Source organism: Lepidochelys kempii, chromosome 4, assembly GCF_965140265.1.
Source record: "Lepidochelys kempii isolate rLepKem1 chromosome 4, rLepKem1.hap2, whole genome shotgun sequence".
Classification (NCBI taxonomy): Eukaryota; Metazoa; Chordata; order Testudines; family Cheloniidae; genus Lepidochelys; species Lepidochelys kempii.
Window position 1 is genome coordinate 15,682,976 of NC_133259.1, and position 24,986 is coordinate 15,707,961.

The 24,986-nt window shown below is 41.2% G+C and overlaps 1 protein-coding gene across 1 annotated transcript in view; it reads left to right on the top strand.

Annotated features, from left to right (window-relative positions):
- Positions 1 to 24,986, top strand: part of CFAP299 (cilia and flagella associated protein 299) — a 395,565-nt gene that overhangs the window by 331,765 nt on the left and 38,814 nt on the right. The window contains exon 4 of the mRNA XM_073340486.1: positions 19,574 to 19,716. Within this exon, the coding sequence (XP_073196587.1) occupies positions 19,574 to 19,716 (143 nt within the window). The remainder of the gene's footprint in view (positions 1 to 19,573; positions 19,717 to 24,986) is intronic.

Here is a 24,986-nt window from a genome sequence, read left to right on the forward strand (position 1 = left end):
AGGAGCTGCTTGCGATCTACACATATTTAGATTACCTTACGTTCATTTACTTGTGGGATTGCCTCCCCTTTCTGACCAAGCAAACAGCCTGCGATCATCTGGATTACTTAATCTAAACATTCCAAGTTTGCTGCTTGAGGGAGCTGGAGATAAGGTGGTCTCAATTTCAGACCACTGCCTCTGAAATTTACTAGCACCAGAAAATACACATTCAGAAATTACTATAAGGCACACATGTTTAGCCACATATTTCAGTTTCTCCTATCATCCAGTTGGCCTCCTCTGACTGTCTTTCTCATCTCTTTTGTCCGCTGCTGAGGATAACTGCACGGTATCAAGTCTCTAGTCATACAAACTGCTGTTTTTTATTTGTATGAGTCCAATCCAAGTACCTTGCACACATATATTACTAAAGAGCATCAAGATCTGTGGATAAAAAGCACTTGACAAGAGATTATTGCGATCAGTAGTAGTAACATTACTGTTGTTAGTTTGATCTTATTATTGCTATACAATCTCTGCAAAATTAATAATTTTTAGTTGGTAGATGAGAAATGCCTGTGTCCTCCACCAAGATGATTCCACCTTACGAGGATAGTGGCTAAAAGAAAGGCAAGACAGAAAGTCCAAGTTGTTTTTTCTGAAAGAATTCATGGTGACTCACTTATGTATATGGGGTACAATTTTCAAAATCTCCTATGTGACTTAGGCACCCGTTTCTCATTGACTTTGGCGCTTCTGGAAATTTTACCCATGATGCCTTGATACTATAGTGAGCGTGATGTTAATAATTTCCTATTGCTCTTGTGTGCCAGAGTTCTGCTCAATGCAGTCATGTGCGGGGGGGGGGGGGGGGGCAGCTGAGGAGGGGGGGTCAGGTAACTGGTTGTGGTTTCCTGATCTTCAGAGTTGGCTCCAGTCCCAAGAGCACTTACAGCTGTTGCCAGGCAAGGCCATTGATTTAGGGACCTTAAAGGAGCTCCACTCTGCCACCCATGCTTCTTCTGACAGCCTCCTGACATGCCCTCTCCCTCCTTTGATATGTCCCCCACATCAGGAGCTACGGACCAGGACCAAGGGACTGATCCAGATTTGGCACTATTACACCCTGCATTCTAAATATTGTATTAATTATCTTGGCTGTCAAGGACACAGAGGCTGTTCTATAGAGGAAATCTTGAACATACCTCCACTTTTCATCTTAGTTCAACAGACAGAAAAGGCCCAATCTTTCAGTGCTTCCCTCCCACTCTGATTAATTAAGGTACCTGGCTTCATCGAAAGATGGATTTGAAATAATGTTTAAAACTCTCTGAAGTGTTCCTAAAATAATCTTTATGTAACAACTAAGCCATACACAGAATTTATGGTAGTGTGGTGTAGTATGAAGGTTTTATTGGGATTCCTTTGGGATGTCATTCGTGGCTTTGTCACTTGCAAGTAATGCAACCAACCCAGATCCACGACAACAAAGTATATCACACAAGAATATATCCTCTCTCTCTCTCTCTCTCTCTCTCTCTCAAATTGATTTTATGCATGTAGATTCTGTCACCAATGCACAAAAATTGCATGTGCAAGTTATCTAGACAAACAAAATTGTATATTTACAAATGGAGACCAGGCTGAGGACCTTTGAAATTTTGACTTGAAGTATTTAAATATGGAGTCACACCCCATCTTTCCCTCTTGAATCTTCTGGTGGAATTTTTCTTTTCCATGGCAGCAAGTTGTGATATCAGAAACGTGGGATCAACTGTTGACTGTTGAATTAAGCAGAAGAAGAAGCTGGCTGGTGATGGAGAGAGCACTTATTTAAACAAAAAAACATCTGCAGTCATAGCAGGGGAGACTCAACAAATTACTAGCCAAGTACATTGCGTTTTGCATAAATGTTCTTTTGTGAAGTCTGTTCTCACGTGACAGTCCATCATTAAATTCAAAGCAAGAGCAGGAGGAGGGATTCCTCCAAAAACAAATGTGTGGGGCTGAAGATGAGCCTGATTTTTCCACCTGGAGACTTTGGCACCAAAACGTGTATGAGGTTGCAACAGAAACATTTGAAGAAAACCTAGTCTGGAGCAGGTAGAAAATATCATTTAATTATTCCAAACGGCGGGCAAGTCCAAATTTCTAACAATGCCCTTGGTTCATGATTCCTTATAAATCATAAGATTTCCTTATGCTGTTTTTTTTTGCTAAATAATTTGTCAGTACTAACCAGTGGCAGATTCAGAGAGATCAATATCCTTTACTTTGCCAAGTGAAGATGAGGGAAAAATTAAACTAACCAAATTCAGGCCCTGAGCCTGGAGCGTTACACGTGTGCTTAACTTTTTGCACATGAATAATCCCGGTAAAAGCAATGGGGTTACTCACATGTCTAAAGTCAAGTACATGCGTATGTCTTTGCAGGATAAATGCCTTAGTGCTGATAATTAGCCAGACTACAGTTCTGACATAGAAAGGAAGAACATGTTTTGCTGAGATACCGTGGCTTTGTCCTTCTCCATCAAAAATATTGTAACTTTTGGAACCCTGTGTTTAAAACTCCATGGACAATCTGGTTTGAAAATATATTTTGTATGTCTAACTACTTATTAGAGATTGTGACAGGGTCGGGCCAGATGGCTAGAGGAGAGTAATAGAAGGCAGATATATTAGCCCCAGGCTAAGTAGATCCCTTTTCCCTGGGTAAGGTAACAGGGAAGGTTCCAGAACAATCAGGAACCTTCTGGAGACAATTAAGACAGACAGACTGATTAGAACACCTGCAGCCAATCAAGAAGCTGCTAGAATCAATTAAGGCAGGCTAATCAGGGCACCTGGGTTTTAAAGAGGAGCTCACTTCAGTTTGTGGTGTGCGTGTGAGGAGCTGGGAGCAAGAGGCACTAGGAGCTGAGAGTGAGAACGCGGACTGTTGGAGGACTGAGGTGTACAAGCATTATCAGACACCAGGAGGAAGGTCCTATGGTGAGGATAAAGAAGGTGTTGGGAGGAGGCCATGGGGAAGTAGCCCAGGGAGTTGTAGCTGCCGCACAGCTGTTCCAGGAGGGCCCTGGCCTGGAACCCGGAGTAGAGGGCGGGCCTGGGTTCCCCCCAAATCCTCCCAACTCCTGGTCAGACACAGGAGGAGTCGACCTGGACTGTGAGTTCAGAAAAACGGCCAAGCTGAGGGCTGCCTTGAAGCTCCAAGGCGAGCAAATCCGCCAATAAGCACAAGACCCACCAAGGTAGAGCAGGAACTTTGTCACAAGATGTTCTGAAGAAGCTGTCCAGGGCTCAAATATTCAAGCACAAGTGCTACCCATGGATTATTCCCTGAATGGAAAGCCTCACATTTTATAATTTGCATTACATCAGGTTATAAGAGGTTATATATATGGTCATGTCATGTCACATGACATACTTTGACCCCTTGTAAAGGAAGCCGGAATGAAATAGTTTTGTCCACAGAGGTTCAAACACCTGGGTGAAGTAGAAGATTCAAAAGTACCCTCATGGAGCGATTTGTATTTAAGAAAAATTTTAAAATTAAGTAATGGCATATTATAACATTTATCTCATTTTTACATTTTTTCCGTCTGACTTCTCTCCCAGGGCCTGATTCAATAATAGATGAAAAATTGATTTTTTTTCTTTCGTTGGAGGAGAGGCTTTTGAGATGCAGAAGTCAATCATTTTGTACTAATTTGGTCCCTTTGGTTCACTAGGAGGCTTGCAATTTTAAATAAAGTCCATTTTCATAGTAGAGTTTCTGAAAGCGTCTGTGGTGGCATCCATGGTGTTATGACTCATTTTCTTTTTTGCTTTTTTTTAACTTTAAAACTAAATGGAGTTTTTGTCATATTTTTCAGTTATACAGACAATCTTGAACTGCCTTTATATTTGTTTTTTTTCCCTCCCACCTCTTCACGTGAACATAATATGTGACCTTCTGTAATTTTTCTAGGCCCTGTCTATATGGTAGCTTTGTAGAATGATATATACCTAGCTCTTAATCTATAGATCTCAAAGCACTTTACAAAGGAGGTCAGTATCATTATCCTTATTTAAAAGATGGGGGAATGGGGGCACAGTCAGGATCACAACCAGGACTTGGGCAGTTGGTCCTAGCGTTCAGAGCTATTGGGGTTGCCAGACTTGGAGGTCAGAGAGCAGCTGAGCTGAGCCAGAGTTGAGAATCAGAGCCATGGGACAACAGGGGCATAATCAAGTGCAGAGCTGAAGGTCAGAGCCGAGGCTCAGAAGCTTAATGCCAGAGCTAATGGCTGAACCAGAGATGTGGCTGGAGCCAGGAGTATCAAGGATGGAGAAGGAAGGCAGGAACAGGCACTAGAAGCAGGAACAAGAACAAGCTGGGCAGGACAGGCACAGGCTGGATGGGTGCAGAATTAAGCACCACCATGGTATGGAACCTGTTGAGGAACCAGTGTGCACTGGCTGCTTTTAGGTCAAGTGCGGCTTAGTTCTTCCCCTCCACATTCAGGAAGTGCAGCCAACCAGGCAGTCCCTGCCAAGATCAGTTATACTCAGCGTGTTGCTAGGAGATTGACCTTGCTTCAGCTGGTTCCCTGACAGGCCCAGAGAGGTGAAGTGACCTGTCCAAGGTCATACTGCAAGCCAGTTGCAGAGTCAGGAACCGAACCGGCCTCTCCTGAATCCCAGTCCAGCATCCTACCCAATGGACCACAGTGCCAACAGTGTTTGTAAGCAACTCAGAGCAAGTGGACAAATAGTAAATAGTTTGTATCCACAAACACCATGGTTCCATCAGAGTCCCAAAGAGTGCCCATAAGGATAGCTGGTCATGGCCAGAACTGTCATATGGTTATTGTTCCGGAACCATACTGCAGCATGTGTATTAACAGAAACAAACAACTGTGTCACCACTGCTGCTCTTCCTAATAATCATCTTTGTGTGCACTACGCCATGTGTTACCAAGAGTGCTGTGCATCCAGATACTCCCACTACTCTGACACTGTGTCCGACATCCTATTGCCTATGTAATCAGGAAGCCCCTCGCTGATTTATATTGCCTGGTCATAACTGCAACCAATCACAGGACTGACCTCAGTTGCCATTATCCGTGTCTGTTGAACAGCTGAACTCTTGTACTAGCTGCTTGCAAGGAATCGAAGTTGCAAGCAGGCATATGGGCAGGTGCCCAGGTGGGCCTTCTGCTAGCAATACAGATCTGTGACTATCCGAGCAGATTTTGCTACCTAGTCATGGTTACAGCATAAAAACAGATTGCAATAAACTTGCCAAGTCTGGAATCAACAAATTGTATCTATGATGCCAAAAGGAGATAAAGACACGGAAAGTCTGGTGTCACCAAGTATAGGCAGTTATCAGAAGACTAGTAATAAATGGATCACCAGACAATTTTATGTTTAATTGCATTCTATTCTCAGCAAAGAACCAACACCCTTTATATCCTTGAGAGTCTTTTACCTGCCACTTACTGCAATACTTAGTCTAGCAATAATGAAAAGGATGTGAAAGAATATCACGGCAACTGGGAGTCTGATAAATGAGGGAGTCAGGAATCTGGCGGGCAGTTATAAGAGTAAGCAATGGAGTCAGTAGATACTGAATCCTGCTATGTGATAGTGTATAACTTTTGCTAACCCCAATCCACATCAGAGTCTAGAATACTACAGTTGTGTAGATGGGTACTTGGTTTTTCCTCTCTTTACAGCCCTGTACCCATTGGGAAAGAGGATCTTGCTGTCTTCACTGACAATTGTTTTAGACTCTGGTTGTAGCCAACAGTTTCAGCATGGTTTCAGTCTCCCTGCTGGACTATGATAGCAGAAACTATGCTATAAATGTCTCCCATCCTCCCTGCACTGTAGAAGAGGTCCAGACTGGTTTCTAAACACAGCTGCAACATTAAGGGCTCTATATGTCTGATCGACACAACCGTGAGTGATGGGGAGCATAGAGTCTGACACACTGCCCCAGAGGAAACACCAGAAAGTAGAGTGCCTCCCAGTAATCAAAGGGAGTATACCTACTGCACCACCTCTTGGGGGATTGTGGCAAATACTCCCCTGCCTTTACCAGAGCTCTGCTGGCTGGTATGAGGGGCCATGGACCCAACTCCACATTGTCACTTCTCATCCCCTCTGGACTGGGTACAGCCACTATGATTTCATACCATCCCCACCCCAGCTGAATATAAGCTGGCTCTACCTGTATTGTGTGTGGATGGAGACCTACTTTGACCATAACCACAGAATCATAGAAGAGTAGGACTGGAAGGGACCTCAAGAGATCATCCAGTCCAGTCCCCTGCACTCAGGGAGGACTAGCTAACAACTAGACCATTCCTGACAGGTGTTTGTCTAACCTGTTCTTAAAAACCTCCAATGACAAGATTCCCCCCCTAGGCAATTTGTTCCAGTGCTTAATTACTCTGTCAGAAAGTTTTTCCTAATGTCCAACCTAAGCCTCCCTTGCTGCAATTTAAGCCCATTGCTTCTTGTCCTATCCTCAAAGCTCAACAAGAACAATTTTTCACCCTCCTACTTCTAACAACCTTTTATGTACTTGAAAACTGTTATCATGTCCCCCCTCAGTCTTCTCTTCTCCAGACCAAACAAACTTTTTCAATCTTTCCTCATAGGTTATGTTTTCTAGACATTTAATCATTGTTGTTGCTCTTCTCTGGACTTTCTCCAATTTGTCCACATCTTTCCTGAAATGTGGTGCTCAAAACTGGAAACAATACTCCAGCTGAGGCCTTATCAGTGCAGAGTACAGCGGAAGAATTACTTTGCGCGTCTTGCTTACAACATTCCTGATGATACATCTCAGAATGATGTTTGCTTTTTTTGCAACAGTGTTACACCATTGAGTCATATTTAGCTTGTGATCCATTATCACCCCCAGATCCCCTTACTCAGTAAGTGTGCAATTGATTGTTCCTTCCTAAATGGAGCACTTTGCATTTCTCCTGATTGAATTGCATCCTATTTATTTCAGACCATTTCTCCAGTCTGTCGAGATCATTTTGATCTCTCCTCCAAAGGATTTACAACCCCTTCCAGCTTGGTATCCTCCACAAACTTTATAATTGTACTTGATATGCCCTTCTGTGAACCACTGATAACTACTCTCTGAGAACAGTTTTCCCAACATTTTTCCAACCAGTTATGCACCACCTTATAGTAGCTCCACCTAGGCTATGTTTCTCTAATTTGTTTATGAGAAGGTCATGCGAGACAGTCTCAAAAGCCTTGCTATAGTCCAGATATACCATATCTACCACTTACCCCCTATCCACAAGACTTGTTACACTGTCAAAGAAAGCTATTAGATTGGTTTGACATGATTTGTTCTTGACAAATCCATGCTGACTGTTACTTACCACCTTATCATCTTCTAGGTGTTTGCAAATTGATTGCTTGAATTTTGCTCCATTATCTGTCCAGATAGTGAAGTTAAGCTGGCTGGTCTGTAATATCTCATGTCTTCCATGAGTTTCTGAAGATAATTTTAATGGCTCATATATCTCCTCAGTCAGCTCCTTGAGTATTCTAGAATGTATTTCATTTGGCCCTGCCAATTTGAAGACATCTAACTCATCTAAGTAATTTTTAACGTGTTCTTTCCCTGTTTTAGCTTCAGATCCTACCTCATTTTCACTGGCATTCACTGCACTAGACATCCGATTGTTACTAAACTTTTTGGAGAAAACTGAAACAAAAAAGGCGTTTAGCACTTCTGCCATTTCCACATTTTCTGTTATTGTCTTTCCCCCCTCATGAGTAATGGGCCTACCCTGTCCTTGGTCTTGCTCCTGTTTAAACATGGTTTCATGCATGGTTACAGAATGGAGAGGCCCATCTTCTCTCTGCTGGAGCTGAATTTGTCTTGTTTTTCTTAGTGAAATTTGGATTCTGAATGCATTTGAGTGCAAATATTCCTGTTATGGATTAATGATCTGAGAACGATTCCCTTTTTTAATAAGCACCTTTATTTTAACACCAACAGATGTAACCTATACTCTTATCTCAGCAGCCTGTTCTCAGTCTGAATATTGGTTCCAAACCAAGTCAACACCGTGTTTACACAGAGAAGCAAATCCAGAGTCCAGTTAGAGAACAGCTGCTGAACACTAAGAATAAATAGGTGACTGGGAAGCACATGCTTCACATACACAGCAAATGTTTCTTCTTCTGTAGGGTAACCATACTTTTTTTCTGAAGAGTTAAAAGCTAGAACATCTGCTTCTCAGTCAGCCATTCTCTCCCTCAAACCGTGCTTCTCCAGTTCAAAAAGTCTGGTTAGCTTTTTTCTTTTCTTTTCTTTCACTTTATTTGTGTGCCTGTGAACTTTCTGCTATGTATATTTGCCTAGAATCACACAAATTAAACACGTACCAAGAATTGTTGAGCAAGACACAAGTCAGCTGAAATATATTGACAGCTGTTGGTTGCCAGTATTAACAAATAACAGTGGTTTATCACCTGAGCTGAGGTTTATTTTATGCTAGCTAGTTTGGGATACCTCAAAGACCACACCCATTTTGGAGTGCAAGGGCTGTCACATTAGCCAACGGTACTTTCTATCATATGACTTCTTTCTATGCTGATGTTATTGGTAGCATTATAGTAGTTCATAGAGTCCCCAGTTGAGCTAGACACTGTGCAAAAATACAGTAAAACAGTACCTGTCCCGAAGAGTGTACAAGCTAAACAGACAAGAAGGATTATTATCCCCATTTTACAGATGAGGAAGTGAGGCACAGAGAGTTTAAAGGTTGGATTTTCTAAGAACATAAGCACATAAAAAGGCCATACTGGGTCACACTAACGGTCCGTCTAGCCTAGTGTCAGGTGCTTCAGTGGGAATGAATGGAACAGGCAATCATCAAGTGATCTATCCTCTGTCATCCACTCCCAGCTTTAGGCATAGGTGCTGGAACTAGGGGTGCTTGGGGTGCTGCTGGCTTGAAGTGGTTTTCATCATATACAGGGTTTACAGTTTGGTTCAATGACTCTCAGCACCCCCACTATAAAAATTGTTCCAGCACCCCTGGCTTCTGGTAGTGAGAGGTTAGGGAGACCCAGATCATGGAGTTGCATCCCTGACCATCTCAGCTAATAGCCATTGATGGACCTATCCTCCATTAACTTATCTAATTCTTTTTTGAACCCCTTTATAGTTTTGGCCTTCACAACATCCCATGGCAACAAGTTCCACGGGTTGACTGTGTTATGTGAAGAAATGCTTCCTTTTGTTTGTTTTAAACGTGCTGCCTATTAATTTCATTTGGTGGCCCCTGGTTCTTGTGTTAAGTGAATGAGTAAATAACACAGCTCAGCCTGTGCAGTTGCAGCCACATTTTCAAAGAGCTCAGCCCCCACTTAAATACCCAAATATATAGTGAGATTTTCACAAGTGCTCAGCAAGTTGGGGTTATGAGAATTTTTGAAAGTCCAGCCCTAAGTGTCACAGTGGGAGCTTCTGGGTGCTAAGCAATTTTGAAAATCTGGGCCCAGATTTTAGTGCAGAGAACTTAAAAACCTGGCTCCTGAGCTCTTTGTAAAATGTGTCTCTACATGACACACAAGAAGTCTGTGGAAGAGTTAGGAATTGAACCTAGGGGCTGGTCTGCACGACCGCTTAAGTCGATGTAACTTACATCGCTCATGGGTGTGAAAAAGACACCCCCCCGAGCGACATACATTACATCGACTTAAGTGCTGTCCACGCCACACTATGTCGGCAGGAGACACTCCCCACCAACATAGCCTCCGCCTCTCGTGGAGGTGGAGTAATTATGCTGATAGAAGAGCACTCTCCTGTCAGCATAGCATATCCTCACCAGACATAATACAGGAGCGCAGCTGCATCAGTGCAGCTGTACTGATGTAGCGCAGTAGTGCCCTATATCTCCAGAATCCCAGTGTCTGAACTGCAAGAGCAGCCCTGTTCTTGGTATCTTGCCTAACTACTTGTACAGATTGAAAAGACTCCCTAAACTATTGTACCTAAATCTAGCACACAGTTGACAGGATGTAGGTGGTCTTTTAATAAGAGCCTGATCCTGCAGTCCTTCAACCCAGAGAACTCCCATGTAACTCAGTGAAAGTTATGCATAGTGAAGAATTGTAGGATTGCGCCTTGAGTAACGATTTTAGCATCTGTGTGGTCTCGACACAATGTTATTCCTGCAACACCAATATGAAATAGGTTCCTATGAGTACTAAGAACCACAAAAGAGTTTTACCGTTTAACCCAAGGTAGAGTACATATCTGCTTTATATTACTGCTGGGTTTTTGTTTGGCTATTTCTGCTAACTAAATAAAGTATCAAAGAGTATTTCTTTTGGTGTTCCAAACTAGCATCAATCACTGCTGTTTAGGGGAATGGAATCCAACATTTAGATCTAAAACGTGAAAGGTTATAAGTGATGTTGAGCTAATTAAAATGGTCAGGGCTTGGAGGTATTTTAAGTGAGGAAAAACCAAGACAAACATACATTTAACTTTTTTTTGCTATGTTAAGATCTCCATTTTTTGAATTGCACTTGCCCTTAGACCATATCCTGCTTATTTTGGATGTATTAGAAGAACTCGGGATTAAGTCTGCTGTGATCCTGTGCTTATTCTCATGCACCTTGTTTTTAATTCTTTTGTAGAATTATAGGTAAGTAAAAGATATGTGTTTTCTGAAGAACCAATTGCATTTTTGAGCATAGGAAAAGGAGACTGATGTATTACTATTACACATTTTAGAAAAATGTAGAAAAATGTACACGTGTATTACCAGATGTATTACTATTACACATTTTAGAAAAATCTGAAAGCTAGAATAAGAAAGAGAACAGTATTTCCAGATGAAAGTGTGAACACAGTGAAAATTTGTGCACAGCAAGTTATAGATCCATTTTACACCTTAGTTTACTAGAATGTTTCAATTGGTTTATAAGAAATTAAGCCTCATACTTCCCCCACTAAAAATAAAATGTAGTTAAAGATAAAATCAAAAAATGGAACGCTACATTTTACACAGTTTTCACTCCTGTGAGGGGTCAGGGTCAGGAATTTATTCCTGTTTGCAGAGCAGACATGCGAATGGCATCTGTTTTACAGATATGGAGGTGAGCGCCTTTCTTCCACTGCTCGCTGGTATTTCTATTAGATGTAACATGATCTTCAGGTGGCAAATAAGGCCAAACACCATGCAACAAAAATAAATTGCTAGTCATTAAACATGTATTTTAACTTATAATGCATTTTAAGCCTGTCCCTTTCAGTCAAATTCTGCTTGGGCCCTTGGGGCCCCACCTGTGATACTGTCCACATGAAAAGAGAATGAATAATTAATAATTGACCTAAATATTGTCTGTCTTTCCTTTCCTGCCATTTACCTTCCATTAGTCAGACTTTAAAGTACTTTTGTTAGAAGTATGTTTCACCAGACAGCAGGGCTGGCCCCTTAATTTCCCCATATTCTATCTTCTATACCACATTTAACTTGAATCCATAAGAGGGATCTCTCAATACTGTGGCTCATAGATCATGCTGGCTTATTTGCCAACTCTTAGGTCCCAGTTCAGCAATGCCCTTAAGCATATCTGAAGTTCCATTCACCTGGGACTTAAGCACATGCTCACAGGCTTTGCTGAGTACCGATAGACTTAAGTGAGTTCTCGGAGTTAAGCCCATGCTGAATCAGAACCTACATACAGATCCCAGCTGTGGGGATGTCATTTGCTACTGTGTCTTCAGAAAATCAGTGACAATGTATGGTGTATAAAATATTCCCCCAAGAGTCTAGTTTAGCCTTGCAAAATTCTACTCACCCACTGGCAAAGAAAGAGTAATTGGTTTAGGGTTTTGTTTTTTTACTGGAGATTGAAATGTTTATTTTCTTTTTTCATCCCTTTGGTAAAGGGCTGGTGTGCAGATTTTGAGGCTGGGCTAATAATATTTCCTAGCATTTCGGCAAGGTTAGGTTAATGGATTCCTCATGAGGCTATTTCGAAGTAACCACTCATTATTGTAAAAAGAAAAGGAGTACTTGTGGCACCTTAGAGACTAACCAATTTATTTGAGCATAAGCTTTCGTGAGCTACAGCTCACTTCATCGGATGCATACTGTGGAAACTGCAGAAGACATTATATACACAGAGACCATGAAACAATACCTCCCCCCACCCCACTCTCCTGCTGGTAATAGCTTATCTAAAGTGATCACTCTCCTTACAATGTGTATGATAATCAAGTTGGGCCATTTGCAGCACAGATCCAGGTTTTCTCACCCTCCCCCCCACCCCCCCACAAACTCACTCTCCTGCTGGTAATAGCCCATCCAAAGTGACCACTCAGCAGGAGAGTGAGTTTGTGTTGTGGGGGGTGGAGGGTAAGAAAACCTCTACCTGTGCTGCAAATGGCCCAATTTGATTATCATACACATTGTAAGGAGAGTGATCACTTTAGATAAGCTATTACCAGCAGGAGAGTGGGGTGGGAGGAGGTATTGTTTCATGGTCTCTGTGTATATAATGTCTTCTGCAGTTTCCACAGTATGCATCCGATGAAGTGAGCTGTAGCTCATGAAAGCTTATGCTCAAATAAATTGGTTAGTCTCTAAGGTGCCACAAGTACTCCTTTTCTTTTTGCGAATACAGACTAACACAGCTGTTACTCTGAAACCTGTCACTCATTATTGTATTTGTCCTTATAGAGTCCCATGCCCATTGCACTAGCTGCAATGGGCATGGGACTCTATAGCACTATGCTGCTTGTGTTAAGAATTTCAACTGTTTTTGGTTTGTCCCTTTTATTTACTTTGTGTGTGAATATTAATGTTTTTGTAAGGCACTAGTTTGACAGTGCTAGAACTGCAAGTCTCTGTTTATCCTTAGAAATGCAGGCAGTGCAAGGTTCCTAATACCATCCTAAGTACTTCCCACTTGACCAAAAGGGGCCACCTTCAAGCAGCTGGTCTCTTCCTGAGGTTAAGGAAGGAGGTTAAGGTTCAATAAAGATCCCAGTTAATAGATATGGTAATGATTGGTTTTTGTGATGTTGACGCTTGCACAGGATCTCTCAGAGGTCCAGAGAGACATGGGCCACTTTCAGCTTTTGAGGCCCTTAGCCATAATAAAAATAAAAAATGACAACATATGGTCTAATCTTGTGCCATCAGAACCAATATATTTTAATGAACATTTATGAACATTTTTAACTCTTTAATATGACAAAATCTATATCAGTTAAAAAAAAATGGTCTTTTACCAAATCACATCTCTTATTTGCTTAAATTTGAAGCTATAAGCTGAGAATGTGCATCACATTTTGGTCCAATAGGGATGCACATGAAAACAAGTTGCAAAACTTATCAAATGCCAAAAAATTAACAAGTGTCTAAATATGAGGCCCCCTTTGAGCTTGAGGCCCAGGCGAAATAGCCCTCCTGCCCCCCCCCCCCCCCCCGCCCACCCCCCTCTGATTGGCCCTGCGCTTGTGGACAAAAAGCCTTATCAGCTGTACTAGGGGGAGATTTTCAAAGGCAAAAGGGGTCACCAACAGATGGCAGTAGTGAATTCACTTCTCTCTAAGGCTTCAGGCCACAGGATTTACAGCCGTAATAAGAATACATTTTCACTTTGAGGACTGCAAAGTTTTAGAGACAGATATTAGCACCAATTTAGTGAAGAGAAACGTGAGGCACAGAGAGATTATGTAACATGTTGTAGGTTATGCAAGTCACTGTTCTTCCCGTAATGTTTTGCAAAGTACCAAGGGCCTGATCCAGAGCCCATTGCAGCCAATGGACTTTGGATTAGACTCCCACATTAATTAATCGTAGTTCTTTAGCCACTAATTTGATCAGCTTTGTTTGTTTGGAAACATGCAGATTGTCCTCTCCAGGCAGTGCATAAATCAATCTGCGTGTTCTTCTGACATGTAGAGTTTTCCAATACGATTTTTTCTTTTAAGGATTCTGAGTGTGACAAAAAGTCCACACACTTTCTTGTCCTTACTTGCAATTAGTTGGGTGAAACATGGCTTAAAGGCCTGTTCAGTTTAGAAATTTATTCTGGAGGCTAAGGTGGAACTTTATGTGAGTCACAGGGTGTAGACTAGGCCTGACATAAAGTCCTCCCACCATTTACAGTATTTGTCAATATATAGATTTGTAGGCTAGGTTGTGTAATGGTGTATGACTCTGACAAGGTTTGTAGTTTGGGTTTGGTTCAGATATGTTCCCAAAAGTTTGCATTCTTATCCAAACTCACTGAAACCTCTTGAATGTGAACAACTTGGCTATGAATCTCGTGGAAACAGGCTGTCTTGTTAAATTTCTGGTAGTGTGCTTGTGACTAAGTTGGAAGTCCTCTGTATCTGATTCTTCTCTAACTTACATTAGTTTATAGCAGTGACTCTGCTGACTTCAGTGGCAGTGCTTGTAATTTACACCTGTGTAGGGCATGATCCAAGCCTATGGAAGTCAGGGTAAGTTATTCTGTTGACTTTCGTAGGCCTTGAATTAGGACCTAAGAGAGAGGAGAATCAGGCCTTGAGACAACACCCTTCATGAACCGTTAAATTAAGAGGAATACAAAGACAGCAACAATGCTGGGGAAAAAATAAGTAATATTTCAGAAAGTTAAAAAAAGATTGAGTGAATTTAGTTCTAAAAATAAAGAGAAGTTTGGAGTAGGCCATTATTTTTCCAAGCTAGTTTGAGCATTCATAGTTTTGTTCCACTCACATTTCTCTAGAGTGCAAATATGCTCCTGGAGAAAATGCTAACAATACTTTTCATGACTAAGGTACAACTCCACATGTATGTTCTACTTTTGTCTGTATGGAGCACTGATGAATCATAGAATCATAGAATATCAGGGCTGGAAGGGACCTCAGGAGGTCATCTAGTCCAACCCCCTGCTCAGAGCAGGACCAATCCCCAATTTTTGCCCCAGATCCCTAAATGGCCCCCTCAAGGATTGAACTCACAAGCCTGGGTTTAGCAGGCCAATGCTCAAACCACTGAGCTATCCCTCCTGCCCTCCTCCACTGAGCTATCATACATATACAAACGGAAAACTGGAATAACCAAAACATTGTTATCTCGCCAACTACCTTGAACAAAAAAATGTAAAAATATGATGCCTAAGGTGATCTGATCCAACATGGGGATGTTCGGTTCACCAAGCTAAAAGGGAAAAATACTCATGTTAACAGAGAGGAGCAGCAAACTGGTTTGAGTCCTCTTCTTAATTTCCAACCTATGATTTTCAAGGAGATTCAAATTTAGGCACAACATATTTGCCCATCCAACTCTTGCACAGTCTGTCACAGAAGTTCTGCAGAGGCATCATCTTTCTTCTCCAGAGTTTTACACTTTCTATGGTGCCCCTTCTGAGAGTCAAAGCTTTTTCTATGAGCTCCTTGAACCTCGAGAAGGAAGATTTAAAACGAATTCCCCATTCTGTGGCAAAATCTGTTCTGGGGAACCAGGAGCTGCCCTGGCTTGTTCAACAGACACTGGCTCACATACTAGCACCACTTACAATGCTCATCCTGCTACTGGATCCTCTTCCAATGTCAATACTGGAACAGCACCATTTCTGGCATCATTCCAAATACAGTAGCCACATTTTTGAGACACGTCTAGTGTTTAGAAGGAAAAATGTGTTCCTTGCTCTTTTGGGTGAGTCACAGGCCTTTAATGCAGCCCTTTAAAACTGTTGTTTGTTCCCATCACACACAAAAGCGCACCCTAGTATGCACTGGATTTTCAGATTGGCAGACAGCTGATTTCTTTCATTTTCAACACAAGAGATGAATTATGTGGCTCTCTAATTGCACTAATATCATTGATGATTTTCTGCAGGAACGTGCGAGCTTGTATATTCCAAAGGGCCAAATTTATGGCTGGAGCAATCAAGCACAACTCCATTAACTTCAACAGAGTCACATCTACTTACACTAATGGTGAGGGTGGTACTTTGTTGTGATAGTTCTGGTGTCCGCCCACAGAGAAATAAACTTGTACGCAATCTTTTCTGTCTATTCTACTGTTGAATCTAGCATTATAGTTCCTTTAGTTTTAAAATTTGTCTAATTATTAAAATAGTTTTTTCTCTCATCTGATATTTTAAATATTGCACGCCTTTTTACATTTGTTAAATAATTTTTTAGTATAAATTAACTAAAATTTCAAAACAAAAAGTCATTTTGAGTGAAAAACTGAAACTGAACTGATGCTGTCTCAGAAACAGTTTTGGTTTTGGTGAATTGACACTTTCAGATGAAAAAAAGTTGTGTTGGAAAATTCCCAACCAGCTCTATTCAGGAGGCAACTGATTACCGGTAAATGAATGTGTTTCTTCTTCTAGTAATAGGATACATTAAAATGTATAATAAAGGAAGTTGTAGTGAAAAGTAAAGAGAACTGTAGGAAGTAAGTTTTAAATTTCACATTTTCTGTTTAAAAAAAAAATTAACATGAAAGCTTTATCCGCTGTTGATCATTTCAGTTAATAAAAATGACATACAAACGTATAAAAATCCTTCTCTGAGGCAGAAAGGTGTGGCAAAATTAAAAAGTGATAGAACAACCTAAGAAAATTCAAGCACATTCATAGTTTTATGAATGAAAGCTTTATAGGTGGTTAGAAATGAATCACAAGAAGAAAAATGAAAAATAATGCTGACAGATGAGATAGGATCAAAAGCTTTTAGTTTTCAGTGGGAATCCTTTGTACCTTTATTACAGGAAATTTTTGTTTTAAATATTTTGATTGGGTGTTTGAAGTTCAAAAGAAGTTTTGAGGACATTAATAGGAACAGTTATTGACTTTACTGTAGATCTGTATTGATTTATAGTTGATTATATGTGAACACCTATTTAAGGAAATTAATTTGATAATCAGAAGAGAGTTGAAAGATGTCCTTTATGTTTTATACTGCAGATAGTACATGCATTTTGCCAACTTTTTTCTTTTATTATTGGACTATCCCATGTAATTCAAATTATTTAAACTGTAACTTCGGAATTTTTAAAGAGATGATGAATCAATTGTTCAGATATTTATGACAAGCTTCTAGTCTTTTATCTAATCACAGCTGCAGTGTACTGTAGTTGCACTTGTTGTCAATTAAAAAGAAACGTTTTTTTCTGATTTAGCATAACATTCAGCTCAATTATGCATCTCACAAGGTTGAGTATGCTGGGGATGGGAGAAGTCACATTATGCTGAAGTAGCTGGAGGTATCCACCTATTGAAAGGTTCTTCTGGATCTACCGATTAGAGATGCTTATGGTACAAAAGATGCAAAGTGTGGTAACACAACCCTTTATGGAAACTGAGTGTGAATGTGGTAGTAAAGGAAAAGTATTGTAAGAATAACCCAATGTTTTGCCAAAGACACCATTACATTAGTTTAGTGATGTTAAAATAAAGAATCTTTGTTATAAGAGTTCGATATGATTTCGATATGCCATTTTTCATAGATGTGCATTTTTCATGGATGTACAAAAAAAAACCCATTCAGATCTCAGCTGGGTAAAAAAACAGACATAGTCTAATGGATACTTGTGTGTCTCTGCTATCTGATAACCTTTAGGAACCAGGAGGCAAGAACTATCAAACATCCAAGCTATAGAAGCCCCAGTCCACTCCTGTCCTGCCAATTCTTCTTTTGCATTGTGGAAGTGTTGAGAGTTGCCTCGGTCCTCCTGCCCGCCCCCCCCCCCCCCCACCTTGCAAGGAAGAAAAACCAAGGGACATTAGTCTACCATACTTGTCTCAGGCCCCTGACACTGGCATCCCAATGAGTAATCCCTCTAAGCCATTAGGAGTGGATTCCCTTAAAGGCCCAGGATTGTCACCAGATATAGAGGTCTATCCACTGGCCCATTGCCACACTGACTTCACTATTGGAATGTGTAGGATCAAAAACAGAATTGGTGGACTTACCATACAGGGGCCTAAAGCTTTTTCGGGAGGATCAAGACAAAGTGGTTAGGAACATTCTGAATCCCAGAAAGATCCTTTTTCCTCAGTCCATGTGACTCACCCTCTTTGCTAATGACCTTATCCTGCAGTTCCTGCTGGAAGGGTTTCTGACAATCATTCTCCTTTCATAGGCAGTCCTTTCATTTTCAGATGCTTTGTGGTTCCTTCTTCTCTTCCCAAAAGAGATTTCCCTCCAGGCTCCTTTTTCTGTTCTATCTGACTCCCGTCTAAGTGAGCTGTAGCTCACGAAAGCTCATGCTCAAATAAATTGGTTAGTCTCTAAGGTGCCACAAGTACTCCTTTTCTGTCTAACCCTGACTCCAAGTAACTCTATTGGATTCTCACTGACCCAGCTTCCCCCATTCATTCTATTGGGACAAAAATGATAAGTCACAAGAAGAAAAATGAAAACCAGCGCTGAGAGGTAATAGGGGTTCAGAAACCTTTGATTGTGAGGGGGGAGGCTTTAATGTGCCCCTACTAATTGGACTTGTTCTGTATGGTAGAGTCACAGTTCAGCAGCTCAAGCTCCTAGTTGCACTCTAGGTAAGGCTTTCTCTGAAGATTATGGCTTAGTATAATAACTAAGCATAATGGTTACTGAGTAGGACAGGAGGAGAGGGGGATGTCCAGTAAGCAACGTATGACTTGTAAATTTGAATTTCCCAGGGCTACCACATGGATTATTACACAGAATTTACTCTGGTTTCTTTAACAATAACAATTTTTGTTCTGGTAGTCGCTAACAGTGGACTGGACCTTATCTTGGGTGGCTGACAGTTTTTTCCTCCTACTTCCTGATAATTGGAGCCATAACATTGAATCTAATGGTAGAATAGAAGAAGAGAGGACTATGACAAACAGGATTACCAATAAATAACCCTTCTGTGTGGATTTAACTTGGCTATGAATGTTGAGTTGAATATATGTTGCCTTTTAATGTACAGAGATGTCCCAAACCATAGATCCAACACACATATGCTACTTAATATTTCAGATGCTATTCTGGATCCAAACTTTTATTTTGGACCTTGTCTGTATACTGGGTGAGATCAGAATCCTAGATCTGAACACCCCAAACTGTGGAGAAGTTCAGATCTGGATGAGCTATGATCCATTTCTATTTCAATTTTAGTTATCACTCTGTTTTAGTGATTGGCATGCTATATTCTCTTTAATTAATTTTATTTAATTCGGGAAGTTGCTCTTTGGAGTTATGTATTATGCATTATACAATATGGTGCAGAGTTTCAAAAGGACTCTTCTCTCATTTAGACATCAAAATACCTAGCCAGATTTTAAAAAGAGCTCAGCACATTTGAGCACTTTTGAAAATCTGGTCATAAGTGTCTGATTTGGAGATGCTGAATGCTGAGTACTTTTACAAATCTAGTCTGCATTTAGGTGCCTAAATGGAAGCTGAGCTCTTTTGAAAATCTGGCCCCAATAATGGCCAAAATAAATCAGGCCAAAATAAAAAGGGAACAAATTGTAAAAGTCAGTGATGCAGATGAAAATTTATTTTACTAATGTATTTTTTGTATTTCTTATTTGTGGAGTTCTCTGTTTTTTCCAGTCCATAATCTTCATTCGTGACCGAAATTCTCGTGGTCAGGAGGTGTCTGCCTACATTGACTATGCACACAGGCTGAAGGTTGACGAATTTGAGATTTATTTTAATGGAAAGAAAAAGCTTTTTCCAAGACGCACTGATCTGAGGTATTTTTCTGTATTTTCTTTTCACTTATTTGAATTTCTGAAATGTACATGTAGTTGAATATAGTTAAATAAGAAAATAATTTTTATAAGTGTTTTTCATTGAAAAATAAACATCGGGGTCAAAATCTGTCCTCAGTTATACAAAAATAGATCTAGATCTAGATCTAGATCTTATTTGGAATGGAGTTACTCTGATTTTATTCTTGTTTCTGCCAAGAGCAAAATTTTGCATGAATAATGCAAATTGAACATTGAAAAAAAACCCAAGCGCTGATGGAATTTTCTGTTCATAACTACTCACTTAGGGTGAGTATTTTCAAAAGTGCTCAGTATTGATCTAACTTTAGTCCCGTGGACTAACCAAGGATATTGTGGAGCTGCTAAACTTTCTTTAGGTTGTATGACTGGATCTTTTAGCTTTCACTTCCCTGAGGAGTCTGTAAATAGTATTTGTATATAAAGCTTCATGTGCAAACTCATAGGAAGCTGATATGCTGGAAAACTTTGTACCTAGCATAGTAAGTGAACTCCACATGGTCCCTGCCCTCACCAACTCTCATTGGCCTGAGTGGCTGTTCTCAGCAGCATGGTTCACCCTGAATACTTGTCTCATATGTAAGTCTTTTGATGGCTAATATGAAATTGGTCACTAGTATCAAAGATTGTGAATAACTTTTTTGTTTAAAAATCTATTTTCTTCAAAACTACCCAAATACTGCCCAAATACTAATAAATACACAATTAAGTGTGAGTCAGGGAGTTTGAAAATGTTTCCATTTGTGAATGAGGGTGGGTCAAATAAATCGTGGACATGGTATCATTGTGTGTGTTTGTACAATGCCTTACACAAGGGACCTCTGATCCTCACTGGGGCATGTGATGATGTCTAGCACAATGGAGCCATGATATTCATTGCCCCAGCAATAATAACAAATAAATATTAGTGTTGGTAGTTTTGGGCAGAAATGGTGGAAATTTCACAGTGGGTCAAGTTTTGTGAAGTTATCATGAGAATCTTATTTTTGAGCCATGAAAACTTCATTTCATTTTGTGAAAAATTAGGAATTGTGAATGACTAACTGGTGGTGGTTATTGGATCTGTGTAGGTAAGTGTAGTGATCTGTGGATTTCTTGTATATAGTTGGCTGCTAGGTTCCATTATTGAAACTGATTGTGGTGTTGAGGAAGTTGATGCTGGTCTAGAGAGAGTTTTATGGATGGGTGGTTGTTGCTGAAGTTGTGGTAGAAATCTATGACAGAGTTTAAATAGTCTATCCTGAGGATCAAAATATCAATAGTGTATCTCAGGTTTATCATTGGTTTTGTGATGCATTTTTCCAGAAATTCTTCCTTGACGTGGGCCATGAAAAGGTCGGCATATTGGGTAGACATCCTAGCATCCATGGCAGTTTCTATGGACAAAATGTTTGTTGTTTAAATGTAAATTTATTATGGGTCAGGGTGAAACGCATGAGTCGGACAATGTGTAACCATAATGTTATATAAGATTCTAGACTCCTAAAATGAACACACATTGAACACAAGATGTACTGCCCATAAATGAAGAAGCTTCTGCAGTTTTGCCATCTTCAGTGGGTTCATTTTCCTTTTTTTTTTCTTGAATGCAAACAGCTCTCTGGAAACAGCACAACCTCCTATACTGTGATGATCTGGAAATAATGATATATAAAAAATGGCCAGTGTCGGTAAACTTTCCTTGTATTCATTTACTTGGCACTAGATGTCAGTACTGAGGCATTCAAATAGAAGTGCAGTTCTCTTGCATTACACGAGATGGCAGTCAACGTGCCCATTTTCACCCACTTACACCATGAGAATGTGTGTATCTGTTGCTAAATACTGCTGTAAAATATAATGGGCAGTACATTGTCTACACTGTATAGTGAGATTTATTGATTGATTTATTGATAAGTTTCTTAAATCATCCCTATGGTGGGCACTCATTCTTGCGTCCAACCATTCTAATTAGTCCTGTTTGTTTTGTATTGCAGTGCACAGTGTCTTATTTAGCACTTCAATCCCTTGCTCTTTTTTCATGCCGTGGACTTGAGCAGCTGAAGGACAGGACAGGAAGTAATGACTTAAATTGCATTAAGGGAGATTTGGGTTAGATATTGGGAGGAACTTCCTTACTGTAAGGAAGTTGGGCACTGGAGCAGATTGCCTGGGGAGGTTGTGAAGTCTCCGTCTCTGAAGCTTTTTGAGAACAGGCTGGACAGGCGCTTGTCAGGGATAGTCTGGATGATGCTTGATCCTGCCTCAGTGCAGGGTGTTGGACTGGCTGGCCTAGCAGGGCCCCTTCCAGTTCTACATTTCTATGATTCTATAAGGCAGTTCATGAACAACTAGACTACCATAGTACCCTACAGTACAACACATTGATTTCTATAATGCAATTTCTTCCTGTTTAACTCTGGTTTCATTAGCTGTGCATGCTATGTCATTATTAGAGATAAAACCACACAAAACTCTGTATCTGAGCCACCCACCTGAACTTGGGAGAAATTCAGCGTCAGTGCATGATAACCCTAATGTGATAACTTATTTAATCAGATTTGCTGTGAAGTTCTTGCCACATTACTTATCAGGCCCAAGAAGAAACCTCTAATTCCGGGATATGTAGCATGATGCCAAGGTGTTAGCTGCATCATAGTACAGTGCTTCTTTAAACCCTAAGCCATTTATCATGTAGCTTATGGGCCTTTGTATTTGTCATGCAGAACTTCTTATCTAAGATTAAGTTTAGAAGTGTGAGCAACAAGGGTGATGTCATGGTGGAAGTCTGCTATAGACCACGGGATGAGGGGGATGAGGTAGACGAGGCTTTCTTCCGGCAACTCACAGAAGTTACTAGATCGCAGGCCCTGTTTCTCATGGGAGACTTCAATCACCCTGATATCTGCTGGGAGAGCAATACAGCAGTGCACAGACAATCCAGGAAGTTTTTGGAAAGTGTAGGGGACAATTTCCTGGTGCAAGTGCTGGAGGAACCAACTAGGGGCAGAGCTCTTCTTGACCTGCTGCTCACAAACCGGGAAGAATTAGTAGGGGAAGCTAAAGTGGATGGGAACCTAGGAGGCAGTGACCATGAGAGGGTCGAGTTCAGGATCCTGACAGGGAAGAAAGGAGAGCAGCAGAATACGGACCCTGGACTTCAGAAAAGCAGACTTTGACTCCCTCAGGGAACTGATGGGCAGGATCCCCTGGGAGAATAACATGAGGGGGAAAGGAGTCCAGGAGAGCTGGCTGTATTTTAAAGAATCCTTATTGAGGTTACAGGGACAAACCATCCTGATGTGTAGAAAGAATAGTAAATATGGCAGGTGACCAGCTTGGCTTAACAGTGAAATCCTTGCTGATCTTAAACACAAAAAAGAAGCTTACAAGAAGTGGAAGATTGGACAAATGACCAGGGAAGACTACAAAAATATTGCTTGGGCATGCAGGAGTGAAATCAGGAAGGCCAAATCACACCTGGAATTGCAGCTAGCAAGAGATGTTAAGAGTAACAAGAAGGGTTTCTTCAGGTATGTTAGAAACAAGAAGAAAGTCAAGGAAAGTGTGGGCCCCTTACTGAGTGAGGGAGGCAACCTAGTGACAGAGGATGTGGAAAAAGCTAATGTACTCAATGCTTTTTTTGCCTCTGTCTTCACGAACAAGGTCAGCTCCCAGACTACTGCACTGGGCAGCACAGCATAGGGAGGAGGTGACCAGCCCTCTGTGGAGAAAGAAGTGGTTCGGGACTATTTAGAAAAGCTGGACAAGCACAAGTCCATGGGGCCGGATGCGCTGCATCCGAGAGTGCTAAAGGAGTGCGCCCTTGTTGCCAAGAAGGCCAATGGCATTTTGGGGTGTATAAGCAGGGGCATTGCCAGCAGATCGAGGGACGTGATTGTTCCCCTCTATTCGACATTGGTGAGGCCTCATCTGGAGTACTGTGACCAGTTTTGGGCTCCACACTACAAGAAGGATGTGGAGAAATTGGAGAGAGTCCAGCGAAGGGCAACAAAAATGATTAGGGATTTGATAGGTGCTTTAACTACCTGAAAGGTGGATCCAAAGAGGATGGATCTAGACTATTCTCAGTGATAGCAGATGACAGAACAAGGAGTAATGGTCTCAAGTTGCAGTGGGGGAGATTTAGGTTGGATATTAGGAAAAACTTTTTCACTAGGAGGGTGGTGAAACACTGGAATGCGTTACCTAGGGAGGTGGTGGAATCCCCTTCCTTAGAAGTTTTTAAAGTCAGGCTTGACAAAGCCCTGGCTGGGATGATTTCGTTGGGATTGGTCCTGCTCTGGGCAGGGGGTTGGACTAGATGACCTCCAGAGGTCCCTTCCAACTCTGATATTCTATGATTCTATGTGATTGTAGAGCCATTGGCCATTATCTTTGAAAGCTCATGGCGATCAGGGGAAGTCCCAGACGACTGGAAAAAGGCTAATGTAGTGCCCATCTTTAAAAAAGGGAAGAAGGAGGATCCTGGGAACTACAGGCCAGTCAGCCTCACCTCAGTCCCTGGAAAAATCATGGAGCAGGTCCTCAAGGAATCAATTCTGAAGCACTGAGAGGAGAGGAAAGTGATCAGAAACAGTCAGCATGGATTCACCAAGGGCAAGTCATGCCTGACTAATCTAATTGCCTTCTATGATGAGATAACTGGCTCTGTGGATGAGGGGAAAGTGGTAGACGTGTTGTTCTTTGACTTTAGCAAAGCTTTTGACACGGTCTCCCACAGTATTCAGCAAGTTAAAGAAGTATGGGCTGGATGAATGGACTATAAGGTGGATAGAAAGTTGGCTAGATTGTGGGGCTCAACGGGTAGTGATAAATGGCTCCATGTCTAGTTGGCAGCCGGTATCAAGTGGAGTGCCCAAAGGGTCGGTCCCGGGGCCAGTTTTGTTCAATATCTTCATAAATGATCTGGAGGATGGTGTGGATTGCACCCTCAGCAAGTTTGCAGATGACACTAAACTGGGAGGAGAGGTAGATACGCTGGAGGGTAGGGATAGGATACAGAGGGCCCTAGACAAATTAGAGGATTGGGCCAAAAGAAATCTGATGAGGTTCAACAAGGACTAGTGCAGAGTCCTGCACTTAGGACGGAAGAATCCCATGCACCGCTACAGACTAGGGACTAAATGGCTCGGCAGCAGTTCTACAGAAAAGGACCTAGAGGTTTTTGTGGACGAGAAGCTGGATATGAGTCAACAGTGTGCCCTTGTTGCCAAAATGGCCAATGACATTTT